This window comes from Maylandia zebra, linkage group LG18 (assembly GCF_041146795.1).
Source record: "Maylandia zebra isolate NMK-2024a linkage group LG18, Mzebra_GT3a, whole genome shotgun sequence".
In the NCBI taxonomy this organism is placed as follows: domain Eukaryota; kingdom Metazoa; phylum Chordata; class Actinopteri; order Cichliformes; family Cichlidae; genus Maylandia; species Maylandia zebra.
Window position 1 is genome coordinate 8289061 of NC_135184.1, and position 22266 is coordinate 8311326.

General features: G+C 40.2%; 2 protein-coding genes across 4 annotated transcripts; one reads left to right on the forward strand and one right to left on the reverse strand.

Annotated features, from left to right (window-relative positions):
• Positions 1–842: 842 nt before the first annotated feature.
• Positions 843–20884, reverse strand: LOC106676645 (acyl-coenzyme A thioesterase 5). 3 transcript variants are annotated; one of them, XM_024806124.2, is made up of 6 exons: positions 20751–20884; positions 19993–20138; positions 6977–14842; positions 2608–3107; positions 2288–2490; positions 843–2209 (listed from the first exon to the last, which is right to left on the reverse strand). In XM_024806124.2, exons 4-6 carry the CDS (start codon positions 3062–3064, stop codon positions 1601–1603), a joined length of 1269 nt encoding a protein of 422 aa, XP_024661892.1. In that variant the 5' UTR covers positions 3065–3107; positions 6977–14842; positions 19993–20138; positions 20751–20884; the 3' UTR covers positions 843–1600. The 3 variants fall into 3 exon arrangements, with proteins under 3 accessions (XP_024661892.1, XP_024661890.1, XP_024661891.1); XM_024806122.2 differs by lacking the exon at positions 6977–14842; XM_024806123.2 differs by lacking the exons at positions 6977–14842; positions 19993–20138; positions 20751–20884 and adding an exon at positions 3629–4173.
• LOC143413724 (acyl-coenzyme A thioesterase 2, mitochondrial-like) lies at positions 13978–21654 on the forward strand. Its single transcript, XM_076877097.1, has 4 exons — positions 13978–14154; positions 17894–18349; positions 18721–18908; positions 20554–21654. Exons 2-4 carry the CDS (start codon positions 17899–17901, stop codon positions 21160–21162), a joined length of 1248 nt encoding a protein of 415 aa, XP_076733212.1. The 5' UTR covers positions 13978–14154; positions 17894–17898; the 3' UTR covers positions 21163–21654.
• The last annotated feature ends 612 nt before the right edge of the window (positions 21655–22266 follow it).

A 22266-nucleotide genomic window follows, 5' to 3' on the forward strand; every position in this document is an offset into this window, starting at 1 on the left:
TACATCCCTTAGTGCAGGTATAATGCCTTTCAAAGGCCAGAAGCTGACGTGAGCTCCACTGAGCTGAAATGACAGAAAGGGAGCAGTCAGATACAGAAACACAAAGAACAGGAGAGATAGAGAAGGAGCTTTTCAACAATGCTGCTTAATAAATCAAACAGGCAGATGAAGGTTCTGCAGTCTTCATGAACTCCCTGCACTGTAGCAAGCATGTTATCTCCCATCTCAGAGGTGAAAAATGAGGTTGAGGTAGTTACTAGTACGTCAGGTTTTGTTCCCCGCTTCCCATTTCTTGTTTAAATTCCTCTTCCGCTCTGCCAAAGTTGCTTTGAGGTGATTAGTTTGGTTGAGTTTTATGGTGAGTTATTATATTTTTTCAAGACTTTAGTGTAATGTTGCCCAAAACTCTGTTCACTTAACAGTAATCTCCAACACTCGGTCTTCCTCCCACAGTCCAGCACCATGCAGGTTGGGATAGATGATGCTCTAAATTCGTTGTAGATGTGATTCTGTTTCTTTCTGTGTGGGAGCACTAGCCAGAGCACGACTGTTTATTTAGAGGCTTATACTGCCATCTTGTGGCAGTAGTGAAGACTGACAGGCTCACTTGTTTCATTCATATAGTACCATTTCACAATAGTTCATCCCAAACTATCTTATAATGGGAGGCAAAGACTGCGTAATATTAAAGAGGAAACACCAAGTTCACAATCCCCTATTAGCAGAACTTCCTTTTCTGGAGGGTCGTCTGGTAGAACAAGGACTAAGAGAGACACAGGCGTGTTCCACTGGTTTGGGACTTCATTGAGAAACCATGAACAACAAACACAAGACCAAATTCGTTGCCTTTGAATACACGTCTATTGTAACAGTTGCAACAACAATTTTAAGGAAAAACAAAATTCAGTTAACATTAGCTTGTAAGGTAATAGGCACCAGTCTGTCTAGTTTGCTGTGTGAAGATGGGATGTGTCAGTATGCCTCAAGGTAATTTGTGAGCCACAGATGCCAGTTTATGATAAATCACAATCTTTCATTACATTAAATAATACATCAGAAATCAACACTTAAGAACATTTATTCTAGAGTTAAACGGCAGTCAATACGTCTTGTCTTTTTGGTTTTGATGAATTAATAAGTTGACTTTAGAGTGTCCAGCAGCAAAAGTAACTTTAATTTTAATAGATATTTTAATAGACATGAGACAAAGTCTGCAGCAACATCACCCTGTGACAACTGGATCGTCTCGCAACATCAAAGTACCTCAGTGTGACAGAAGGACTGAATCTACATCGTGTCAAGAATTCAGGATACGCTTTTTAAGTTTTATACAAATAAACCTTTTTCAAATTTTACCAACTTTAATGATGAAAACAGAAAACTTACAAGCATTTACATGACACTATGGAGTATTAACACAAAATTATAGCTATACCTTGAGGGTAAGGAGGATCCCGTTCTACCTGTTGTGATAAATTACAGACTTTAAATGTTTAAAATAGTGAATCATTAATCAACACATTTAACAGGTCAGACATGATTATCACAGTTTTATGGCAGTCGTGACTTTAATTTTTGTTATTCATTGTCTAGTTTGAAACTATAACTTGGCCCTATTCTGTGCAGCATCAGAGCTCAGATGATTTCTGAGGAAATCTTGGATCTTCTTCCACATGTGGACCTCAGCTGCTGCGTGGGACTTGGGCTCACCTCCCCACAAGACTGGCTTGCCTAAAACCCCATGGAAGCTGGAAGGGCAGTAGGGTCCATAAGGTGGCTCTAAGTAGTGTCCAGCTCCAGGGTATGACACACTCTCAAACTTCTCCTTCCCGTGACGCTTCAGTCTCTCCACCATCTCATCCACGTAAGCCTTGCTGTCCCAGTTAAGGTCATCCTCAGAGGCCACAAAGAGGAAATGTCCTTTGGCTCGTTCAATGGGAATCAGGCTGCCCTTGTTCTCCTCCGCCAGAGGATTGTTTAAAACGTATTTGGTGTTGAAGGCCCCTGACTCAGTGGGAATCACTTTCTTTAAATCAAACATTAATGCAGAATGTATTTGTCTTTTCTTATAGTAGAGAGGCAAAGCTACATTGGCAGAGCAGCCATTGATCCACACTGTGGCCTCAACATCTGGTAGGTAAGAAGCAACTGATAAGGCAAGATCTCCACTTTTGGAAAGGGATATTACACCAACTTTTTTACTGGAACCCTGTGGAAAAACATGTCAATGAACAGCCATCAAAGTTGTCTTCAACAACTATGAGTCTTCCAGAATAAATTAACTCACCTTAGTTAGTTTTTTTAGAAACTCGACAGCTTCTTCCAAATAATCCAGGTGGATCTCCTTAATGTTTTTAGGCAGGTCATCGTGGCCATACAGGGCAACAGTCAGAACCAAAAATCCTCTGCTGGCCAACAGAGAGGCTCTTTTCTCTGACAGACCTCCACCAAAAGTGTACAAATCTAACACAGCTGGGAAGGGACCCCTGCCTGGAATGAAACATACATGCAAAGCAAGCATATTTTTGTATGGAGCTAAAATTATGAGTAACTGTAACTAGGACATTTTCAAGTATGTACTTTTTTTCCTAAATGATGCTGACAAACCTGGAGGAGTAAACAGGACTCCTCGAATGTTCCCCTCTTTGATGGGGACCCGAATGACCCCATCTCCCATTAGAATCCTCTCATTAGTCGCCTCTGCCAGAATCCGGCCCTCACCTGCCTCCTCGTGCACTGAGAACTTTACCATGGATGGATTAAGGGCATTTATCTTCTGAAGTCTTTTATGCAAAGAGTCCGGTGTCATTGACCAAAGCAGACCCATCGGTTCAACCCCAACGTAGCTCCCACTGAGTGAGGGGTCTCTCTTCAAGTCAATCTCCCCGTTGCCATTGGCTCTGTAGGTGGCCGCAGAGCTGAACACAGTTCCCTTGTCGTCGGTTGAGCTGGCTCTCAGGGAGACCACCTGCCTCGACCTCAGCCCGGCCACCTTCACCTGAATAGGCTCATCAAACAGACACCTGGCACTCGGGAGCAGCCTCAGCCTGACTTGGGAAGCCATGTCTTCAGCAACTTTCCTTTAAGTTACACGTTTAGACTTTGCCCTATAGAAAAATAAACAAAACAGTGCTACTGCACACGTTATTTTTATTACTCTAAGAGGTGCTGTGAACTTTAGCCTTTTAGAGTACACACTGGCCTTGTGGTAAAGTTAAAGAGTCCTATTGTATTTCACTCCAACTCTAGCATCCAAAGTGGATGTAAACGACGATGTGATATACGTCTTCCAGCTTTGTTTGGCTCAACAGAACTGTCAAGTTTCAAGGGTCCTGTGCGCTTTTATTTTGATGCCTTCCTTCCTACTTCCCTAACCCTCTCAGACCTGCAGTAACAGAACTACAGAAGCATTAGCGCTAGCTAAAAATCTTTTCTTCCCCCCACCAAGGGTAAAAGAGCAGGAAATATTTTTACATTTCTGTAAAAGCCTGAAGCCTCACCACCTAGACTTTTGTCGAGGATCAAGGGAAGACAGAGTACAAGAAAAGCTTCGTAAAGACTTTGGCTTCACTAACTAGTACATTTAAGCATTATACATACGACTTAAGCCTGAAAACAAAAGCTTTACCTGACGCTTAACCCTCCAAATGTGGAGGCATACACTCACGAAATCTCCCACCACTACTGGCAAACGAGCAAAAAGTGTGCAGAGAGCCACGACAAACTCGAGCGCTTATCAAAACAGGAAGTTATCACTAATCCCTTCACAATAAGAGCCTGAACTGCAAACAAACGCAGAGCTGCTCGGTACCGATTATAGCCCCCCAACCCCCCTTCCCCTCTCTCTCTTCCTCTCCACTGCATGGCTTTGGAAAATGTGAATGCGTGCACAAAATTCAGACTTTTAATTGTATTTTCTTAAGTTTTAAAGCTTTATCTGCAATCATACTACATCAAAGTAATTGATTGATTGATTGAATCTTTATTTTGAACATGTTGAAAAAGTATAAAAAAAAAATAGAATTAAAAGAGACAAATGAACAAAGCAAACAAAAGGAAAACGAGCAACCACAACTCCAAATAACGTCCATGTTCAAAAAGGAGCAGGAAGAAGCATAAGCTTATTTAATCCCACCCCTTTTCCACTATCTAGTATCAATAGACTACAGAAATACCTCCTTGTAATTACATTATATGTTATGTGTAATTTTTTTTTTTTTTTTTTTAATATATACACATATATGTTTCTATCTATCCATACCTACGTATATACACACATATACACATTTTCAATAACCCCATTAACACCTGAAGGATACACAACCTACAATTTTATATATATTTAATATATATATATATATATATATATATATATATATATATATATATATATATATAAGTAATAGAAAAACAACTAAATTAAAACTGAACAGTTAAACAAAAAATTCAATGTTTTTCATTGTCTACAGTACCTTAGAAATTTCAGTATGTGTTTTTTTATGTAGAAAAAAGGAAACTGCTTGAAGATAATAATAATAATGATGGATTGGATTTATGTAGCGCTTTTCAAGGCACCCAATGCCACTATTCATTCACTCTCGCATTCTCACTGGTGGAGGCAAGCTACGGTTGTAGCCATCTCAGCTGCCCTGGGGCAGACTGACAGAAGCGAGGCCGCCTACTGGTGTTGGCCCCTCTGGCCAACACCACAGATACGCTTCCCAACCCCCTGAGCCACGGTCGCCGTAATAACAACCTTTTGTTTAATAAATGCTGAAAAGCCTGGGAAATCGCACATTGACTACAATGAGACTACAATATGACTACAATAAGATTATAACACAGTATCCAACATCAGGATTTAAGGGCAGAACCAGAAATAGAAGAAAATTTTAGAAGTACTTACAAGAAGCATTAACAGAAGCTTGCCGGAAAATAAACAAAAAGTTGTTGGAGAGTCCAGGGCTTTTTCCAGAAACCACGTTAAGAAAAGATGCGGAATTTGTTAATCGTGAGATGAGGGAAATTCCACGTTTTGTGTTATACATAGAGGGCTAGCTTACCAAGTTACCAGGATTAAAAAAAAAAAACCTACCTAAATGGCTGGCAGGTTTTCTTCAACACACCTTAAGTTTTTGTTTGACTCCTCCCCTCATGCTGCATCTGTCTGAAACTGTTCCTCATTTCCACATTTATGTAATCATCAAAGCACATAGTGATTTGAAAATTGCAGCTTTTCTGGTATTAAGAGATGACCACCTTACTACTTAGTAACATATTCAATAGAACATGTTGGATTTGTTGGAGGTAGTTACCAGTATGTCAGGTTTTGTTCCCGGCTTCCTGTTTAATTCGTCTTCTTGCCAAAGTTACTTTGAGGTGACTAGCTTTGTTGAGTTTTATGGTCAGTTATAATATTTTTATATATATATATTTTTTTTTTTTATAAAACAGGCCCTGGGACAAAGGGGGTAAGGTCAAGAACTGGTCCAGGATCACACAACAAACACTCAATAATAGATCACAGATAAAAGACCACCCCCACAGGACTACTGGTAGTGGCCATGTCCTTTCCCCAACATATATATTCATTTCACCTAGTAATAACCTCCAACAGGTGCTCTCCAGGTACTCTATCTTCCTCCCACAGCGAAGCAACATGAAGTTTGGGATAGATGGTGCTCTAAATTGGTTGTAGATGTGATTCTGTGTCTTTTTGTGCTTTAATATCAGGAATTATTTTGTCTAATTAAATATTGACTGGCAGCTTTTCTGGGGTGTACCCTGCCTCTCTCTAAATGTCGGACAGGATAGGCTCCAGCCCCCTTAATTATTGGGTAAGTGTTAAGTGAATTGGATAAGTGGTTAAGAAAAATTTAGGGATATTTTGGCTGAGGATCGTAAGCATATTTATAAACTGAAGGAGTAAGTTTAATATTAATAATATAAATGTACTACATTTGACAGATGTACAGATAAGAGCTAGAAGCTCCATTAACAGAAAAAGAATTAACCATGTAATATTTCTTATACCAAACAATATAGTGCCAGGGCTGGATGGCTTCCCGGCTGAGTTCTATAAGCTTTTCTGGGATATGCTCAGCCCAATATATTTAAAATGTATCCAAGGAATAAAACAAACTGGTATTATTCCCTGTGATTTAAACACAGCTGCTATCACAGTTCTTCTTAAACCTTGCAGGGATCCCACTGTCACATGTAGTTATTGATCACTCTCACTAATTAATACAGATATGAAAATTATAACCAAGGCAGTAACAATCAGAATTGAGAAAGTCATCTCATCCATAATTCACCTGGATCAAACTGGTTTTATCAAACACAGACACTCCCCAAACAATACACCTAGACTTTTGGATTTAACGGCTTCAACAGGAAGCCGTTAGGAAAAGCTTTGTAAAGACATTTGTGCAGAGAGCCATGACAGACTGGAGTGCTTACCAAATCAAAAAGTTACCACTGATCCCTTTGGAATAAGAACCTGAGTTGCAAACAAATGCAGAGCTGCTGGATATGTTTTTTTTAATAATCTCTCTTTTGAATTTAACCTTTTGGATTTAATGTCAACTTAAATACAGTTTCAGTCAGTGGCAGACCTGTAATATTTGACCTGTACTAAATGAGTATAATAGTATTTGCCAGTGTGGCAAGCACGTCCCATTTTACTTAGAGGTTAACTCTAATGGAGCCAATGTTGCTATGTGAACTTTGCTCCAGATACCATTCCTGCTATCCAGAAAGTACATCATGAAAAGCTATTCGTGTACACGCAGAACACCCAAAACAACGCTTAACAACAGTGCAATCCTCTATGCCAGGGGTCTCAAACTCGCGGCCCGCAGGACGATAGTTTTTGGCCCCCACCTTAATATGAAAATTTAATGTTAGTGCGACCCGCGAGTTTGATAATGTATTTTAATGTATGACGTATGGAGTGTTTCTTTCTTTTCTGTACCTGGCTGGCTTCCTCCTTTGGGCAAACGCGGACATTCGCCCCAGCGCGCTGCGTTCACAACACTTCAAAAAAAGTTGTTTTTTTTAAGTTGCTGCCCAGCGGGACATTATACGTATATAGATTTATACACACGTCAGTGGGATTTTTAGTTATTTTTTCACAGAGAGAGATCTCATATTAACTCTCAAAGTGATGCGTAGGCGGCGGGATAAAAGAAAAGTAATGAACTCAATGCAGCCCAATTTAGTCTGCAGTCACATAGCGACACCTGTTCATCGGCAATAACAGTCCCCGGTAACCCGGACTAATTATAGAGTCGCACCGTAATTTGTCGGTCGATGTTTTTTATTTGCATCACTCCGTTTGCATTGCAGCATACATGAACATTACATATATTTCAATATAATGTAAAAGCAGTCAAAACAACTAACATCAGAAACAGGTGATGTTATTTGTTATATGTCACGGTGTCATTTCCGCTTCTTTCTCCTGTAACAACAGCCCGGCGGATAACAGTCCGTGAGCAGTCGCCTTTTTTGCGCTCCCTGTACTTTCTACCATCTGCAAATGCCACGGTGTTCGTGTCATCGTGAAAGACATGAACATCGAGCGTAAAAACAAAGGAGACTGCTACCGGCTTTTTATCTTCCGATCGCCGTGCTACGGTTGCAAGAAGAAGAAGGGGGAAATGACGTTCTCTATGCGTTGAGACGTTCTCCGTCCGTCGGCTAAATGCTTGATTGAAACTTCAATCCGACATTATTATTATTTATTAAACTTTATTAAGAAACAATATACAGAACATGTATACAACCAGAACAAAATTAACATATGCCAGGGGGTGTAATTCAAATAATTTGTAATTACTACAAATAGTAATAGTTTTCATAGCCTTTTTGTCAAGTGATCCACGAATCAATTTTATGTAACATAAAACATCATTATAGTAATGTTTAAAATTAGGCTTTTTGTTACTGTATTTGCATTTGTGAAAATAAAATTTTGCTAAGATAACTAACAAGTTTATTATAAAGTAAACATCTTTTTTTTTGCCTTCGAAAGAAACAAAATACAACGTTTTCCCATTTCACAGTAAAGTCTTTATAGAGATGTCCAGCAATGAATCTACTGAAGTCTTTCCAAAATGTTCTAGTGTATGAACAGATCCAGAAGAGGTGTTGCACAGTCTCAGGATGGCTTCCACAAAATCCACAGTTCACATTTATGTCCCTTTTGAACTTTGTCATATAATTAGCAGGATAAAATTTATGCAGTATTTTAAATGAGACTTCCTTCACTTTATTCGTTACCAGATACTTGTTAGGAATTGTCCATACTCTTTTCCAGTTAATGTCACTGACAAAGAAATTCCAGTAAGAGACCACATGTGGAATAGTTAGAGATTCTGTCTGGAACAAAGCACGAATATTCTTATTACTTTTACTATGGTTTGTTAGACAGATTCTTCCTATGTGTGAATCTAAAGGGTTGGGGAGAGAAACAGATGATATGCAAGGTTGAATACCTTTAAAAAGCATTATAATACCCGTAGGTATTGCATCAAATAATATGGCATATTCTTTGGGTGTGGCTGGAAATTTATAGGTGTTTAAGAATTCTGAATAGGACATAAGCTGCCCATTAGGATTAAACAGCTAATTCACTAAAACAATCCATTTCTCAACCCACCTAGAAAAAATAATGATCTATTTTTATAGGAAATGCAATATTTCTTTGTTGAGCACAGGGGCACCCCGACGTGTCTTATTTGCACAGAGAAAGTTGCGGTGCACAAGGAATACAATTTGAAACGTCATTACACAACTAGACATGCTGAGGTGTATGCAAAATACCAGGGAGATGAGAGAGCGAACCGGGTTGCCAGTCTTAAAACAGATCTACTGAGGCAGCAAGATTTCTTCAAGAAAGCAACCAAAGAGAATAATGCAGCAGTCGAAGCTAGCTACGTGGTTAGTGAGATGATTGCTAAAGCAGGGAAGCCATTCACAGAAGGTGAATTTGTCAAAAAGTCCATATTGCAGGCTGCAAATATAGTCTGTCTGGAAAAGAAAGGTCAGTTTAGCAACATCAGCCTTTCTGCCAACACCGTAGCAGATCGCATTTCTGACCTGTCAAGTGACATTTACGACCAACTGTGTGAGAAAGCCAAATGTTTCAGTGTATACTCAGTCGCTCTTGATGACACAACAGACATCACCGACACTGCCCAGCTCGCAATGTATGTCCGTGGTGTTGATGACAGTTTTGAAGCGATGGAGAAGCTGCTCACAGTAATTCCAATGCATGGCCAGACCACCACTCAGGAGATATTTCACAAGCTGTGTGATGCCATTGAGAATGTTGGTTTGCCATGGAAGAGGTTTGTTGGAATAACAACAGATGGAGCGCCATCAATGACAGGTAGGAAAAATGGACTGGTGGCACTTGTTCAAAAAAAACTGGAAGAGGAAGGCGTGGAGGAGGCCATTGCTCTGCACTGCATTATCCATCAGCAGGTCCTTTGCAGCAAATGCCTGAAGTTTGACAATGTGATGTCTATTGTTGTGAAATGCATCAACCAAATCAGATCCAGGGGCTTAAAGCACCGAAGGTTCCATGCTTTTTTAGAGGAAATGGAGTCAGAATATGGGGATGTGCTCTACTTCACTGAGGTATGTTGGCTCAGCAGGGGAAATGTATTAAAGAGATTTTTTGAGTTGAGAACAGAAGTGAAAGCCTTCATGGAGAAGGATGGAGTAAGTGTTCCTGTGCTAACTGATCCCAAATTGCTCATGGACTTAGCTTTTCTTGTTGATATAACACATGAGCTTAATGTACTGAACAAGAAGTTACAAGGCCAGGGGCAACTTGTCAGTGCTGCCTATGACAACGTGAGAGCATTCTCCACAAAACTTGCGCTCTGGAAAGCTCAGCTCTCTCAGACAAACCTTTGCCATTTCCCAGCATGCAAGGCACTCGTGGATGCAGGCACACCATTCAGTGCTGACAAGTATGTTGATGTCATTTTGAGGCTACAGGAGGAATTTGATCACAGATTTGCTGACTTCAAGACACACAGAGCCACCTTTCAAATTTTTGCGGACCTCTTCTCCTTTGATGTGCAAGATGCCCCTTCTGTGCTTCAATTGGAGCTCATTGAGCTGCAGTGCAACTCTGAACTCAAAGCGAAGTTCAGGGAGGTGAGTGGAAAAGCAGAAAAGCTTGGACAATTTTTGAGAGAATTGAGCCCTAGTTTCCCTCGGCTTTCCCGAATGTTCAAGCGGACCATGTGCCTTTTTGGTAGCACATACTTGTGCGAAAAGCTCTTCTCCACTTTGAACTTCAATAAGTCCAAGTACAGGTCCAGACTTACGGATGATCATCTTCAAGACATACTGAGGGTCGCAACTGCTTCCTCCCTCAGGCCAAATCTGGCTCGGCTATGCGAGAGGAAACCCTGCCAGGTCTCTAGCAGCAAGGAGTAGGCAAGAGAAGCCATGTTCAGAAGAACAGTTCATTTTCTACAGTGTTCCATTCATGTTCAGAAGAAGGTTATAGAACTGTTAATACAGACATTTCAATCTAAATACAGCAGATATAGAAGACTGAAAAAAACACAAGTTCACTGACTAAAAATATCTTATTATTGTTTTATTTATGTATTACAGATTGATTAATTTTCTTATTAATTCTTAATTTGCTTATTTATTTTTCATATTTTGTGTTAAAAAATAAAAATAAAGAGATTTGCGAAGATTGGAATTTTTTAACCATGCCTTTCTTGTGGAAAACCTAATGCGGCCCAGCCTCACCCAGACTCTGCCTCCAGCGGCCCCCAGCTAAATTGAGTTTGAGACCCCTGTTCTTATGCATTTCTGACTAGAGCTTTTTTCGTGTGTCTGACTCTCTTCTGACTACAAATATGTAGGACTGCTTTCTTTCATTTGCGCAAAATCTCTCAAATTAGAAACATCCTGTTTAAGAGTGATGTTGAAAAACTAGTTTATGCATTATTACTTCTAGGCAGAACTACTGTAATTCATTATTATCAGGCTGTCGTAAAAATTCCCTGAAACACCTTCAGGTGACCCAAAATGCTCCAGTAAGAGTACTGACAGGGAAAGAAGGACCATATTTAAGAAAAAAAAATCCAAAACAAAGAAGTGAGAGTTCAGGAGGCTAGCGGCAGAGACACAGCAGTTAAGAGGGCTGACCAGGAGGCTGGCAAAGAAAGACGGAGCAGATCTGGAGGCCGACCATGACCATAAAGATCCTTGGCTGACAAGACTAGAGACCGTTGTCAGTTTATACGTCAAGGACCTCCTCAATCACACTAACACTTCTTCTGTAGAGGAAATAGAGTCTGGGGATGAGGTATATGAGTCTGGGCACTGAGGCAGTCTTTGGTGGGAGGACCCCTAGGGAGGATTTTTATGAGAATCAGCACCCCCAAGTCTGAGGCCATGTTCCTCAGCTGGAAAAAAGTGGAGCGCCCACTCCGAGTTAGGGATGAGTTGCTGACCCAGGTGAAAGAGTTTATGTATCTCAGGGTCTTGTTCACGTATCATGAGAGAGGGGATTCCTTTTTTGATTCCTTTTGTCTGTACATTCATGTCCTTGGTTTCGGTCATCTCTCCTGATCTTGTCATTCTATAGGAATGTATTTAGGTTTAATGAGAGTAAAAGAATATTTAAGCGTTAACATGAAGTGGAAACTTGAACATTTAAGTAGTTGTTCATGCTTTGAAACAGCTAGAAAGAAGAATTAAACTGTCTAATCCAGGGAATAATTGTATTAAACATAAAAAACCTTTAATTTAAATCCATCCATCTAGAATTTACAAGTTTAAGGCTTGGTAATTTAGTAACATCACGTAAGATCATGAGATGAAATCTATTGGGCCGAGCTAACTGCGGTAACGCGTTGACGCCATGCAGCCCCATGCAGCGGGCGACCCGCATTAACTCGCTAACGGAGATTTGCCGAGTTAATGCGGTTATGGCGTTAACGTGATTTTAACGAGACTAACGCTGACAGCACTAGAAAATCTAGAATAGAAAATGAAATTATCATGGTTTTGGTAAGAGAAATTAAAATTACCAAACTGCATGAAACTGAACATTAAAACAAAACGTTAAAGGGAAATTTTCATTTGTATTTTTTTCTTCCACACAGTCTTTTTGGATAGCAAGGATTGGAGTGTGTCAAGGTTAATATATCACATTTATCTATACCAGAGTTGCAAATGTTTAACCGAAAACCAAAGGCACATCCTGTTCTTCTACAAATCCTTACCATATCCAAATTCAAACGTTTGAACTATCGAGCCAAGCGACCCGCAGAAAATAACTGCTAAAGCACTTGCAGAGAAACTGGACAGACTGCAATGTGATAGAAAAGCTAAATTAAATAAAGCTAATCATCTACAAGAGAGTATATGAAAATAATATCTATATTGTAAGTACATCACTAGATATAGATAATAGTATCTATATCTATATGGTTCAAGCCTCAACTAATGATTCTGTTGCTTTGTGTAATGAAGCAAGAACTATTCATGGTTCTTTGATCTGTGTGTTACCAGATGATGAAAATGAAAAGCATGAAACATGGTTTAAAGCAAAAACAATGTGTTATGATGAGTTTATTTATGAAGTGAGTGAATGGTTATCTGGTTGCGAACATTTGCATTTCAAATATTGGTGTTGATGATGGTGTTAATCCAGAGGACAGTGTTTCAAATGTGGCTGGTAAGCCTTCCATCATTAAAAGGTCAACTAGTGGTAAAATAAGCACAACATCCTCTGCAAGAATAAAAGAAAAGCCAGAAAAAGCTCTGTAACACACATACAGTTTCTAGGTCTGACCAACAATCTCCATCACCAACCAGTGTTGCCTTCTACTTTTAAATATCCTATGAACCTCAAGTAAAGCAGCAATCTGAGAGCGAAATATACCGGCTCCATTCTTTTAGTACAGGTAAGCAGTAATATTCTATAATAACTTCTCACACCTTCTATTCGAGCGCCCTCTGTCAGACATCATTTACAGTTTCAATAAAGCTGCATTCACAAACACTGCAACCCAGTTTTACTGTTAAGCGACAATTACAGTTCACCGTTTTGAGTTGTTTGTATCCACTTATCAGGAACCCGACTATAGTTTGAAAGTCCAGGGCATGCAAAGTTCATTCTTGCACAATGCTCGACTTTAAAGGGACCATCAGTGTGAAGCACTCTGGAAAGACTGGAGCAAACGGTGGACTGACTTCTTAACAAATCAGTTGTTAAGAACTTCAGTGTGGTGACTGATTAGTCAATGACTGAACAATCAACAGACTTGTAACCTTTCAGTAACATGTGTGTGCTGTATGAACTATAATATTAAAAAATATTATGTTACTCTTGTACATGTATTCAAGGATCATGCTGCTAACTCAACAAAAACAATCAGGTCAGATGTTAAAATGACCTGTTTTCTGCATTCTAAAATAATCTACAAACTTACCTACAGACCGTTTGTTTTGAAAACAGCTGAAATATAATATGATCATTTCTGGAGCTGATTTGACATCGGCTTTCAGGATATCCAGGAACAGATCGACATGTTACATACTACCCTAAAACTCAGCGTAGAAGCGCACGAACGTTTAAGCGGTTAACAAGCGGCGGCTGGCTTGACTGTGGTGGGTAAAAACACCGATGTCAACACATTAAAGTGAAATAAAATCAGACACTTTTTGCAGGCTGACTTTAAACTCTGCAAAACCGATTTTCTCAAGAATAAACCACTGCAGAAAAGCAAACGTCACCCATTATATATATATATATAATATATCCTAAAAAATTATATATCTTGTGCTTAACTTTTGCAAATAGGTAATATTTTGATAATTTGGTGATATTTAATGTTGCTACATTCTCGCCGAAATCGTCGCACTATTTTATGCACTAGAAACAGTGCTTTTTCAGAACTTTACTTCCAGTTCTGAATTTCGTTTGAAATGCATTCTGGGATACTTGGCTAAGGCGAAGTCCAAACAAGTCGTCACCAGAAGCGTACTTTGAGCGTATTTTGAATTTAAAACATATTTGGGCTGCGACTCAAGTCTGTCTTAAGTCCGCGTGATCACGGGTACTTCGAGAAACAAAACCAACCACCAGACTCATTCGCTTCGGTGAGTTTTGGTTTTAAGAAAAAAAAAAACATCCTTGTAAAACTCTCGGCTGTTGCACATATATGGAGATACATTTGTCTCGAAAGGTTGAAAATAATCTACGATATACAAATGTGCGGACTGAGTTAATTTTGAGTGCTCACAAATCCGTGCTCCAGTCCACATAGATACACAGCAATGTAAACATATGGAAAACTATTTTGCAAGTACTGTACATGTTACAGTACAGTGATAATTTACGTATTGAGGTCTATATATATATATATATATATTATTTTATTTTATTTTATTTTATTTTATTTATTTTTGCCTGTCCCGTTTGGATTTTTAGCCATCAGAATTGTTGTCTGAAGGCCAAGAAAGATGCCAAGTGGATTTACTTTACCAAGTGGATCATCGTGGCTTTGCCATATTGGTCCATTTAACTGACCTTTATTATAATTATGTATTTATTTTATTTTCATTTTTTAAAGATGGGACAGACATGACTGGGGGATAGGACAGGGTGAAAGAAAGAGAGGGTGAGAAAGAAAGAAAAATAGAGGGGAGAAGAGATGGTGAGAAAGGGGGGAAGAAAAAAAAAACAAAGAGCAACATAATAAATCCAGGCTGGAGAAATCCAGGCTCATCCAGGCTGGAGAAACTGATCAGGAGGGCTAGCTCTGTGGTCGGCATGAAGCTGGACACTCTGGTGACAGTGGCAGAGAAAAGGACATTAAAGAAACTGATGGACATTATGGACAATGCCAGGCATCCTCTGCACACGGCCATTAACAACCAGAAGAGTCTGTTCAGTGACAGGTTGCTTCTCCCCAAGACAAGAACTAACAGACTTAAAAACTCCTTTGTCCCACACGCCATCAGACTGTTTAACTCCTCTCTGGAGGGGAGAGGGAGGGGAAACAGGAGGACAAAGGAGGGGGGAACAACTAAGCTGTAGTGCCTCTGCACCTCACTGTGCAATACCTTTTGTGCAATACTTTTGTAAATAGTCAACAGTGCAATAGACCTCAATACTTGAAATGTGCAATTCACTTGTATTTTTATTTTTTATTCCTATTTATTCTATTTATCCCCTTCGTATATTTTATTTATATTGTCTCTGTATTTATATATGTGTGTGTGTGTGTGTGTGTGTGTGTATATATATATATAATATTCTGTAACTCTGTAACTTCTGTCGGTGCTGTGCTTTTTTGGAAATCGAATTTCCCAGAGGAACCCACCCGAGGGATTAATAAAGTTCTATCTAATCTAATCTAATCTAATCTAATCTAAAAACAACACCCTCACAATAAACTAGCTAACAATAGATAACAGTAGATACTTTTTTTAAATTTCACCTGTTGGGAATGAAAAAAGAAAACAAGCAGAAGAAAACGAGAGCAATAGAATAAACAACATCACGATGATCTATGGGAATATAACGGTAAATACTAAATATTAAACATTATTGTGCAGCACGTAAGATCGACAGCGCACAGTGTGCTTTGAGGTAGGAGCCAAAAAGGGTGTAGTTTGTGTGTGTGAGCACCCGTGTGTACACCTGTAAGCATGAACGCGCTTGTTTTTAAAAGGTTCCTTCATGTAATGATCTGCTAGAGCAGCGGTCCCCAACCTTTTTTGCCCCACGAACCGGTTTATGCCCAAAAACATTTTCACGGACCTTTAGGGTGTTGCGGATAAATACAACATAATAAAACTAGTACCGGTACCGAAAAAAAGAAGATTTATTCATAACACACGTGAAAAGACCCAGGAAAACCGAGTTAACGATAAAAACGATAAAAACGATAACAAAATAACGCTGAAAAACGATAAAAACCCTGAAAACCATACATTTCACACCTGAGCCTCAACTCTCGCGGCCCGGTACCAAACGACTCACGGACCGGTACCGGTCCGGGGATTGGGGACCGCTGTGCTAGAGGGTGTGGGGAGCCACAGCCCCATCCACCAGGGCATGAAGCAGGTATGGAGGAGATCAAAACTCCAAACATCCAGAGGCCCCCAGAACACAAGAGACCAAGGAAGACCAACAGAGGGGCAGCCGCGCCACTATCCCAGAAAGAGCTGACGAGAGTCCCAGATGAGGGGTCACTCAGCAGCCGCGGAGCAGAAGCCGGGGGGGTTGCAGTGACGTGCCCGTGAGCTCCGCTGGCAGCCAGCTGTGCCTGAGTGACCGAGCCCCAGGCCGAGAGGCTGAGGGCACCCCACCCCCGAAGTGGTCCGAGCGAGCCCCAGGCTCCAGGCCCCGACAAGCAGCCACCAAGGAGTGAGTCGGTGTGTACCTGGGCACCCATCCCCGGACACAAAGAACCACCAACGCACCGATGTCTGAGGGCGTCTGTCACTGGCAGGGGAAGTGGTGGGGGGAGATAGGCCTCCATACCTTGGAGGGCCCGAGATGCCCCCAGAGAGGTGGCGTCTGATACCCGACCAGATACAAACATCCATTCCCACCCTCATGCTCTCATATGTAATTACTCAACACTCACCCAACGTGGAGATATATTCCTCTTGTTAAAAGACCCATATTCACAAGGCGGTCTTGTGAATACCCTCAAAGCTGCAGGACTGCTTTGAGGGTATAGAGAATGTAATTTGTGAACAACATTGAGAAATCAATAACAGTTTAACCCAGGGGTAGGCAACTCCAGGCCTCAAGTGCCGGTGTCCTGCAGGTTTTAGCTCATTCAAATTGCTAAATTATCTCCTAAACGTGTCTTGACATTCTCCAGAAGACTGGTAATGAACTAATCATTTGATTCAGGTGCGAGACCCAGGGTGAGATCTAAACCCTGCAGGACACTGGCACTCGAGGCCTGGAGTTGCCTATCCCTGGTTTAACTGATTGCATGACAGAATATATATCAAATTCTGTGAACACATCATCCTGCCAGGCAGGACTGTATCACTGGATCACTTTTTCCTGATTATCCTGGACTCTTTGTGCCTCTGTTATTTCCAGTCAGCTTGTGTTACCACCTTGCAAGTCTTATTAACTTTTAATTAATTGTGACTATGCATTGATGGCATGGATTTGGGACCTTTTGTCCTAATCAACATCTATTCAAATTTTTTGTTTTTAAAAGTTTAATTGTAAACAATGGAAGAGAAATATCACTTTGAAGTTGGTGTTTACCTTTTGAAGTGGCTGTGTGATCATGAAAACGGGAATCAAAACTGCCTGAAGTGCAACGAGTGACTGAATAATTGTACTGAACATAAAAAAAACCTTTAATGGAAATCCATGCAAACCATTTACTTAACTAGAAAGAAGTCTTTACTGATGGGTGCATGGGAGGGTATCTGGTGCAAAGGTATCACACTAACAGTGGCTGTGCAAGAGCTGTTAAATATTAACAAAAAATAGTCAGAGTTTCTGTCTCGCTCTGGAAGATCCTGCTGTGCTGATTTGCTGCCCAGTGTAAAATATTACTGCCACTGTCTGAAATGGATCTAGTATTAACATTATTGACAGAGAGTACAGTGGGCACTTGTAATGTGGTTGCTTGCTAATGATACATATTTAAACTGGCACATTTTTTGAGTGGAGTTTGGATTTGGGTTTCCTGCACTCAGAGACCAAACTGGGACAGTGGGTTGTTGGTGTAATTAATAAACATACTGTAATGTAATATGGATCGATCTGTCTCTGAAATTTCTTACAAAAAGTATTGTGTAAGGGGACTTTTTATCTTACATTCATAAAGTCCAATCTTTTTCTCTTTTTCAGAAAAGATGTCCTCTCAAGTGAGACTGAAGCTGCTGCCAAGCATCAAATGTATGTTTGATGAGCCCATTCAGGTGAAGGTGGCCGGGCTGAGGCCAAGGCAGGTTGTCAACATGAGAGCCAAATTAACTGATGACAAGGGAGTGGTGTTCAGCTCCTCGGCCACCTACAGGGCTGATGGCAGTGGGGAGGTCGACCTGAAAAGAGACCCCTCGCTAGGTGGGAGCTACGTTGGAGTAGAACCCATGGGTCTGCTGTGTTCCATGAGGCCACATACCATGCACAAAATATATCTAAAGACAAATGCCATAAACCCCCAGGTGGTGAAGTTTTCTGTGCATGAGGAGGAGGGCAGATTACTGGCAGAGATGATGAATGAGAGGCTTCTGATGAGAGATGGGGTCACCAGGGTTCCCGTCAATGAAGGGAACATCCGTGGAGTCCTTTTCACTCCTCCAGGTACTGGAGGTGGTTCCTAGGTTTCTATGTTCATTTTAGTTCATTTAACATTAACCAGCTTTTAAATCAACATTGTTGAAATTAAACTTTAACTGTCATTCAGTCATCTGAAACTTCTAGTTCAAATTTTAATTTTCTCCCACCTTGCTTACTGTAGTTCACATTTCAGGTGCGTTTCTCAGTCCTCCACAACTCATGTCCAGTTAGTACAGAATGCAGCAAGACCTTTGTTTGAAAGACTGCTAACAAAAAATAGCTGACTGTCACATATTACACCTATTCTTGCGTCCCTTCACTGGCTTCCAGAGAAATTAAGAATAAAATTTAAAATATGACTTGCTGCTGATTAGAATCTTTTTTCTTTCTTCCAGGAAAAGGTCCTTTTCCTGTTGTGTTGGATTTGCCCACCTCAGTTTCTGAGGCAAGACCCAGTCTACTGGCTAACAAAGGCTTTGTGGTTCTCTCAGTGGCGGTGTACAATAAGAAGGGTGACAATATCACAGAGACACATCTGGACCACTTTGAAGAAGCAATGAATTTCTTAAAACAGCAACCAAAGGTGAGTTGCTCTAGTGCGCACAGACAGCAGAAAGATGTTTCATACTGAAGGAAAGTTTATGTTTCTATACTCTGTGCATTCTCAGAGAGGAGAGTAAATTTGTAGATCCCAGGTGGAATATCTGCTGTATTCCTGTAGCTAATGGGGATCTTAATTAGCTTAAGTGGAGTTTCAGAAATACTCTCATTTACATTCATTCAGATAATTGAATAAATTTCAGAGAGCATAAAGCCTCAGCTTTACGACATATTTTTTGTAATCGCACAAATCTTCTTGAGAAAACATGAATTGTTTCTATTATCACACAATAACATAATAATTTCTAACATATAATAATTTTCAAGATCAACATTATCAGCCCCCTGAAAAATTGACCTTTTTATTGATAGTAGAAGCTACTGCTGTGCAATGTTTGAGCTGTCACTTGAGAACGCATCACCCCAAAAACAGAAGAAATCCTTTTATAATTTTATAGAATAAGAAATGTTGAAGATCTCTAAGCAAGAAATAGATATACAAAGTTATCACAGCATTTCCAAGTTTCAATATGCAAAGTTAAGAAATTCAGCCAAGAGAGTCACACAGTACAGAACAAGCTTGGCAGGGTAGGAAGCAAAAGATTTCAAACACTCTAGAAAGAAAACTAGTGATAGATGTGTCTAAAGACCCCAGTACTACTGCCAAGACACTAGAATCTAGAATTGTAGTCTCAAAAAGGACAATCACGAGAACAAACAAAAATTTGCAGTGTGAAGTGAACCAAGGTCCATGCTAGAAGCCAATAAAATCTGGAGGAGCTTGAGAGATTTGCCAAAAGAGGAATAGACTGTAGAATGTAACAGCGGCTCTGCGTAGCGTGATAACGTGGTCATGGGGCCAAGTGGGGGAAATTGGGCTTGAAGGGGTAACTGTAGCATGGCTTGGTACATAGAGCGATCACACTGAGGAGCGTGGAGTTAGAACTGTGGTAAAAGGGGAGTACTAGAAAAGGTGAGCATGGCTATATGTCTTGCTTACTTGCAGGTGGAGTGAAAGATGCTTGGAGGGAGAGGGGGCGTGAGTTAGACGGTGTGAGATGGCTGACCTGAGTTCCGTAGGTTCCGAAGGAGTGTGATGGCAGGAGGGCAGGCAGGTGAAGCACGGAGAGATTTCCAGAGAAGAGCTGGGTTATCCGAGGTTCAAGAGATTAGCTTAATTTGGGGGTAAGGGTTTTGGAGGTTCCGGGAAAAGCTAGGGCACAAGAGAACAAGGTAAGAAAAGCACTTGGCAAATAACATGGAGCATTAGAGCCAGCTACCAACATGAAGTAGTTGACAAACTGTTGGAGAGGGAATATCAGTGTAAGGCTTAAATCTCTTTAGCCTGATTGCCTCAACTCAGCTCCAGGTGAGTGAAGCTGTTGGAGATATGACGGCCCTGCCCAGGGCCAGATACCAAGGAGACTCAAGACCCTGGTAGAAGTTTCCAGCCACTCACCCGGATCATGATAGCTTCACTGTGCATATATGAATGTGTTTATTTATTTAGTAATGGTAATATGCATATGTAGTCCACAAAAATGAAAATAATGACAGGTAGAGTCAGCCCTGCGCTCCAAATGTTTTATAGATTTGCATCGCCTTTTAATTTCTGTGTTATTTCACAGGTGGGCAGTAAAGGAGTTGGCATAATGTCAAGATGCAAGGGAGCAAATATCGGACTGGCACTCGCTGCTTTTGTGCCAGGTGTCGAGGCCATAGTGTGCATGAATGCCTGTAACGCCAATGTGGTCACGCCTCTCTACTACAAGAAACGGCAGATCCTGTCATCAATACTGTTTGACGAAAGCAAGTTTATTCCCACCGAGTCAGGTGCAATCATCATAAAGGATGCTCTTGAAGATCCCCTGGCAGAGAAGAATAAGGGCAGCTTGATCCCCATTGAACGAGCCAAGAGCCATTTTCTTTTTGCGGTTGTAGGAGACGACCTCAACTGGGACAGCGAAGCCTACATGGATGAAATGGTAGTGAGACTTAAGCATCATGGGAAGGAGAACTTTGAGACTGTTTTTTACCCTGGAGCTGGACACATGTTGGAGCCACCTTATGCACCCCACTGCCCCTCCAGCTTCAATGCAGGTGTAGGCAAACGAGTGCTGTGGGGAGGTGAGCCCAAGGCCCACATAGCAGCTGAGATCCACCTGTGGAAGAAGATCCAGGATTTCTTCAAAACTCACCTGAGTTGTGATGCAGCACAGACTAAAGCCAAGTTATAGATTCAAACAGGATGATTAGAAAGCTTGAGTTACAGAAACATAAATCATGACAGCAAATTGACTGTATGAAAATCACATTTTATAATTAATATAATAGTTGTTAATATGACAGTTTGAAATTTTAGGTGAAATTATGATTCGCACATGTCTTCCCCTCCTGTATCTCCTGAGCCCTGTACACATGTTTCTTTTTTCATTTTTCTTTATAATTTTTTGGGATTGTCACTTGATCTTCTGTCTGCTTATCCTGGACTCTACAGTCAGCTATGGTTTATTTCCAGTCAGCCTTTCTTAATGTTTCATTGAAATTACTTTTTATTTGTTTTGGCTATTTGTTCCATCATCACAGTGCCAAAAACATTATATGATGAGTGTAGATACATGTTTTTAATTTTTGCGTAACGCTGATTTTGTTATTTGATCCCACATTACTGTACTTATCTTTTGTAAATTGATCTTTATGTTGTAATTAAAAACAACAACAAAAAACAATTGTGTTAAAACTATTAAAGCCTAAAAAAAACGCAACAAAGAATAATGAGCTGACAAATAGACTTCAGTTTAAAGTTTAATTTACACAGTTTCCTTTCTGAGAGACCAGCAAATTAAAAAGATGACCCATGAAACATAACATATTAAAAATATTCAAATATATATAATGTGTAAATGGGAAACTAAAAATGGCTTTATTGATATGGTCCAACCCACAGATTAATTTCTTAACTTTAGGTGGAAGCAGTTTGTTATTATGTGAGAAGAAAAAACAAAACAAGGTGAGACAATGTAGCTACTCCTGTTTAATGGTTTACTCGTATTTTAAGGTAGTAAGTAAGGTACTAAGTCCACACAAGTCGTCACTAGAAATAAGGTATTCACTTGCTTTGAGCATATTTTGTATTGAACCATATTTGGTCTGCGACTCAAGTCCGTCATAAGTCCACAAGATCACGGGTACATCAAGAAACAGCACGGACTAGTGACTCATTTTCTTCAGTGAGTTTTGGTTTTAAGAAAAAAACATGCATGTAAAACTCTCTTTGGGCTGTTGCATATTTTATGGAAATAATACATCTCAAAATGATCTAAAAAAAAAGATTTTACAAA

Bases quoted from the DNA above. Each gene is read 5' to 3' on its own strand.
- LOC143413724 (XM_076877097.1), top strand. From the start codon at position 17,899: ATGTCCTCTCAAGTGAGACTGAAGCTGCTGCCAAGCATCAAATGTATG. The intron at 18,350-18,720 runs GTACTGGAGGTG...TCTTTCTTCCAG, and splicing joins AGTCCTTTTCACTCCTCCAG to GAAAAGGTCCTTTTCCTGTT. The intron at 18,909-20,553 runs GTGAGTTGCTCT...GTTATTTCACAG, and splicing joins TCTTAAAACAGCAACCAAAG to GTGGGCAGTAAAGGAGTTGG.
- LOC106676645 (XM_024806122.2), bottom strand. From the start codon at position 3,064: ATGGCTTCCCAAGTCAGGCTGAGGCTGCTCCCGAGTGCCAGGTGTCTG. The intron at 2,491-2,607 runs GTTTGTCAGCAT...GTTTCATTCCAG, and splicing joins AGTCCTGTTTACTCCTCCAG to GCAGGGGTCCCTTCCCAGCT. The intron at 2,210-2,287 runs GTGAGTTAATTT...GTTTTTCCACAG, and splicing joins TTCTAAAAAAACTAACTAAG to GGTTCCAGTAAAAAAGTTGG.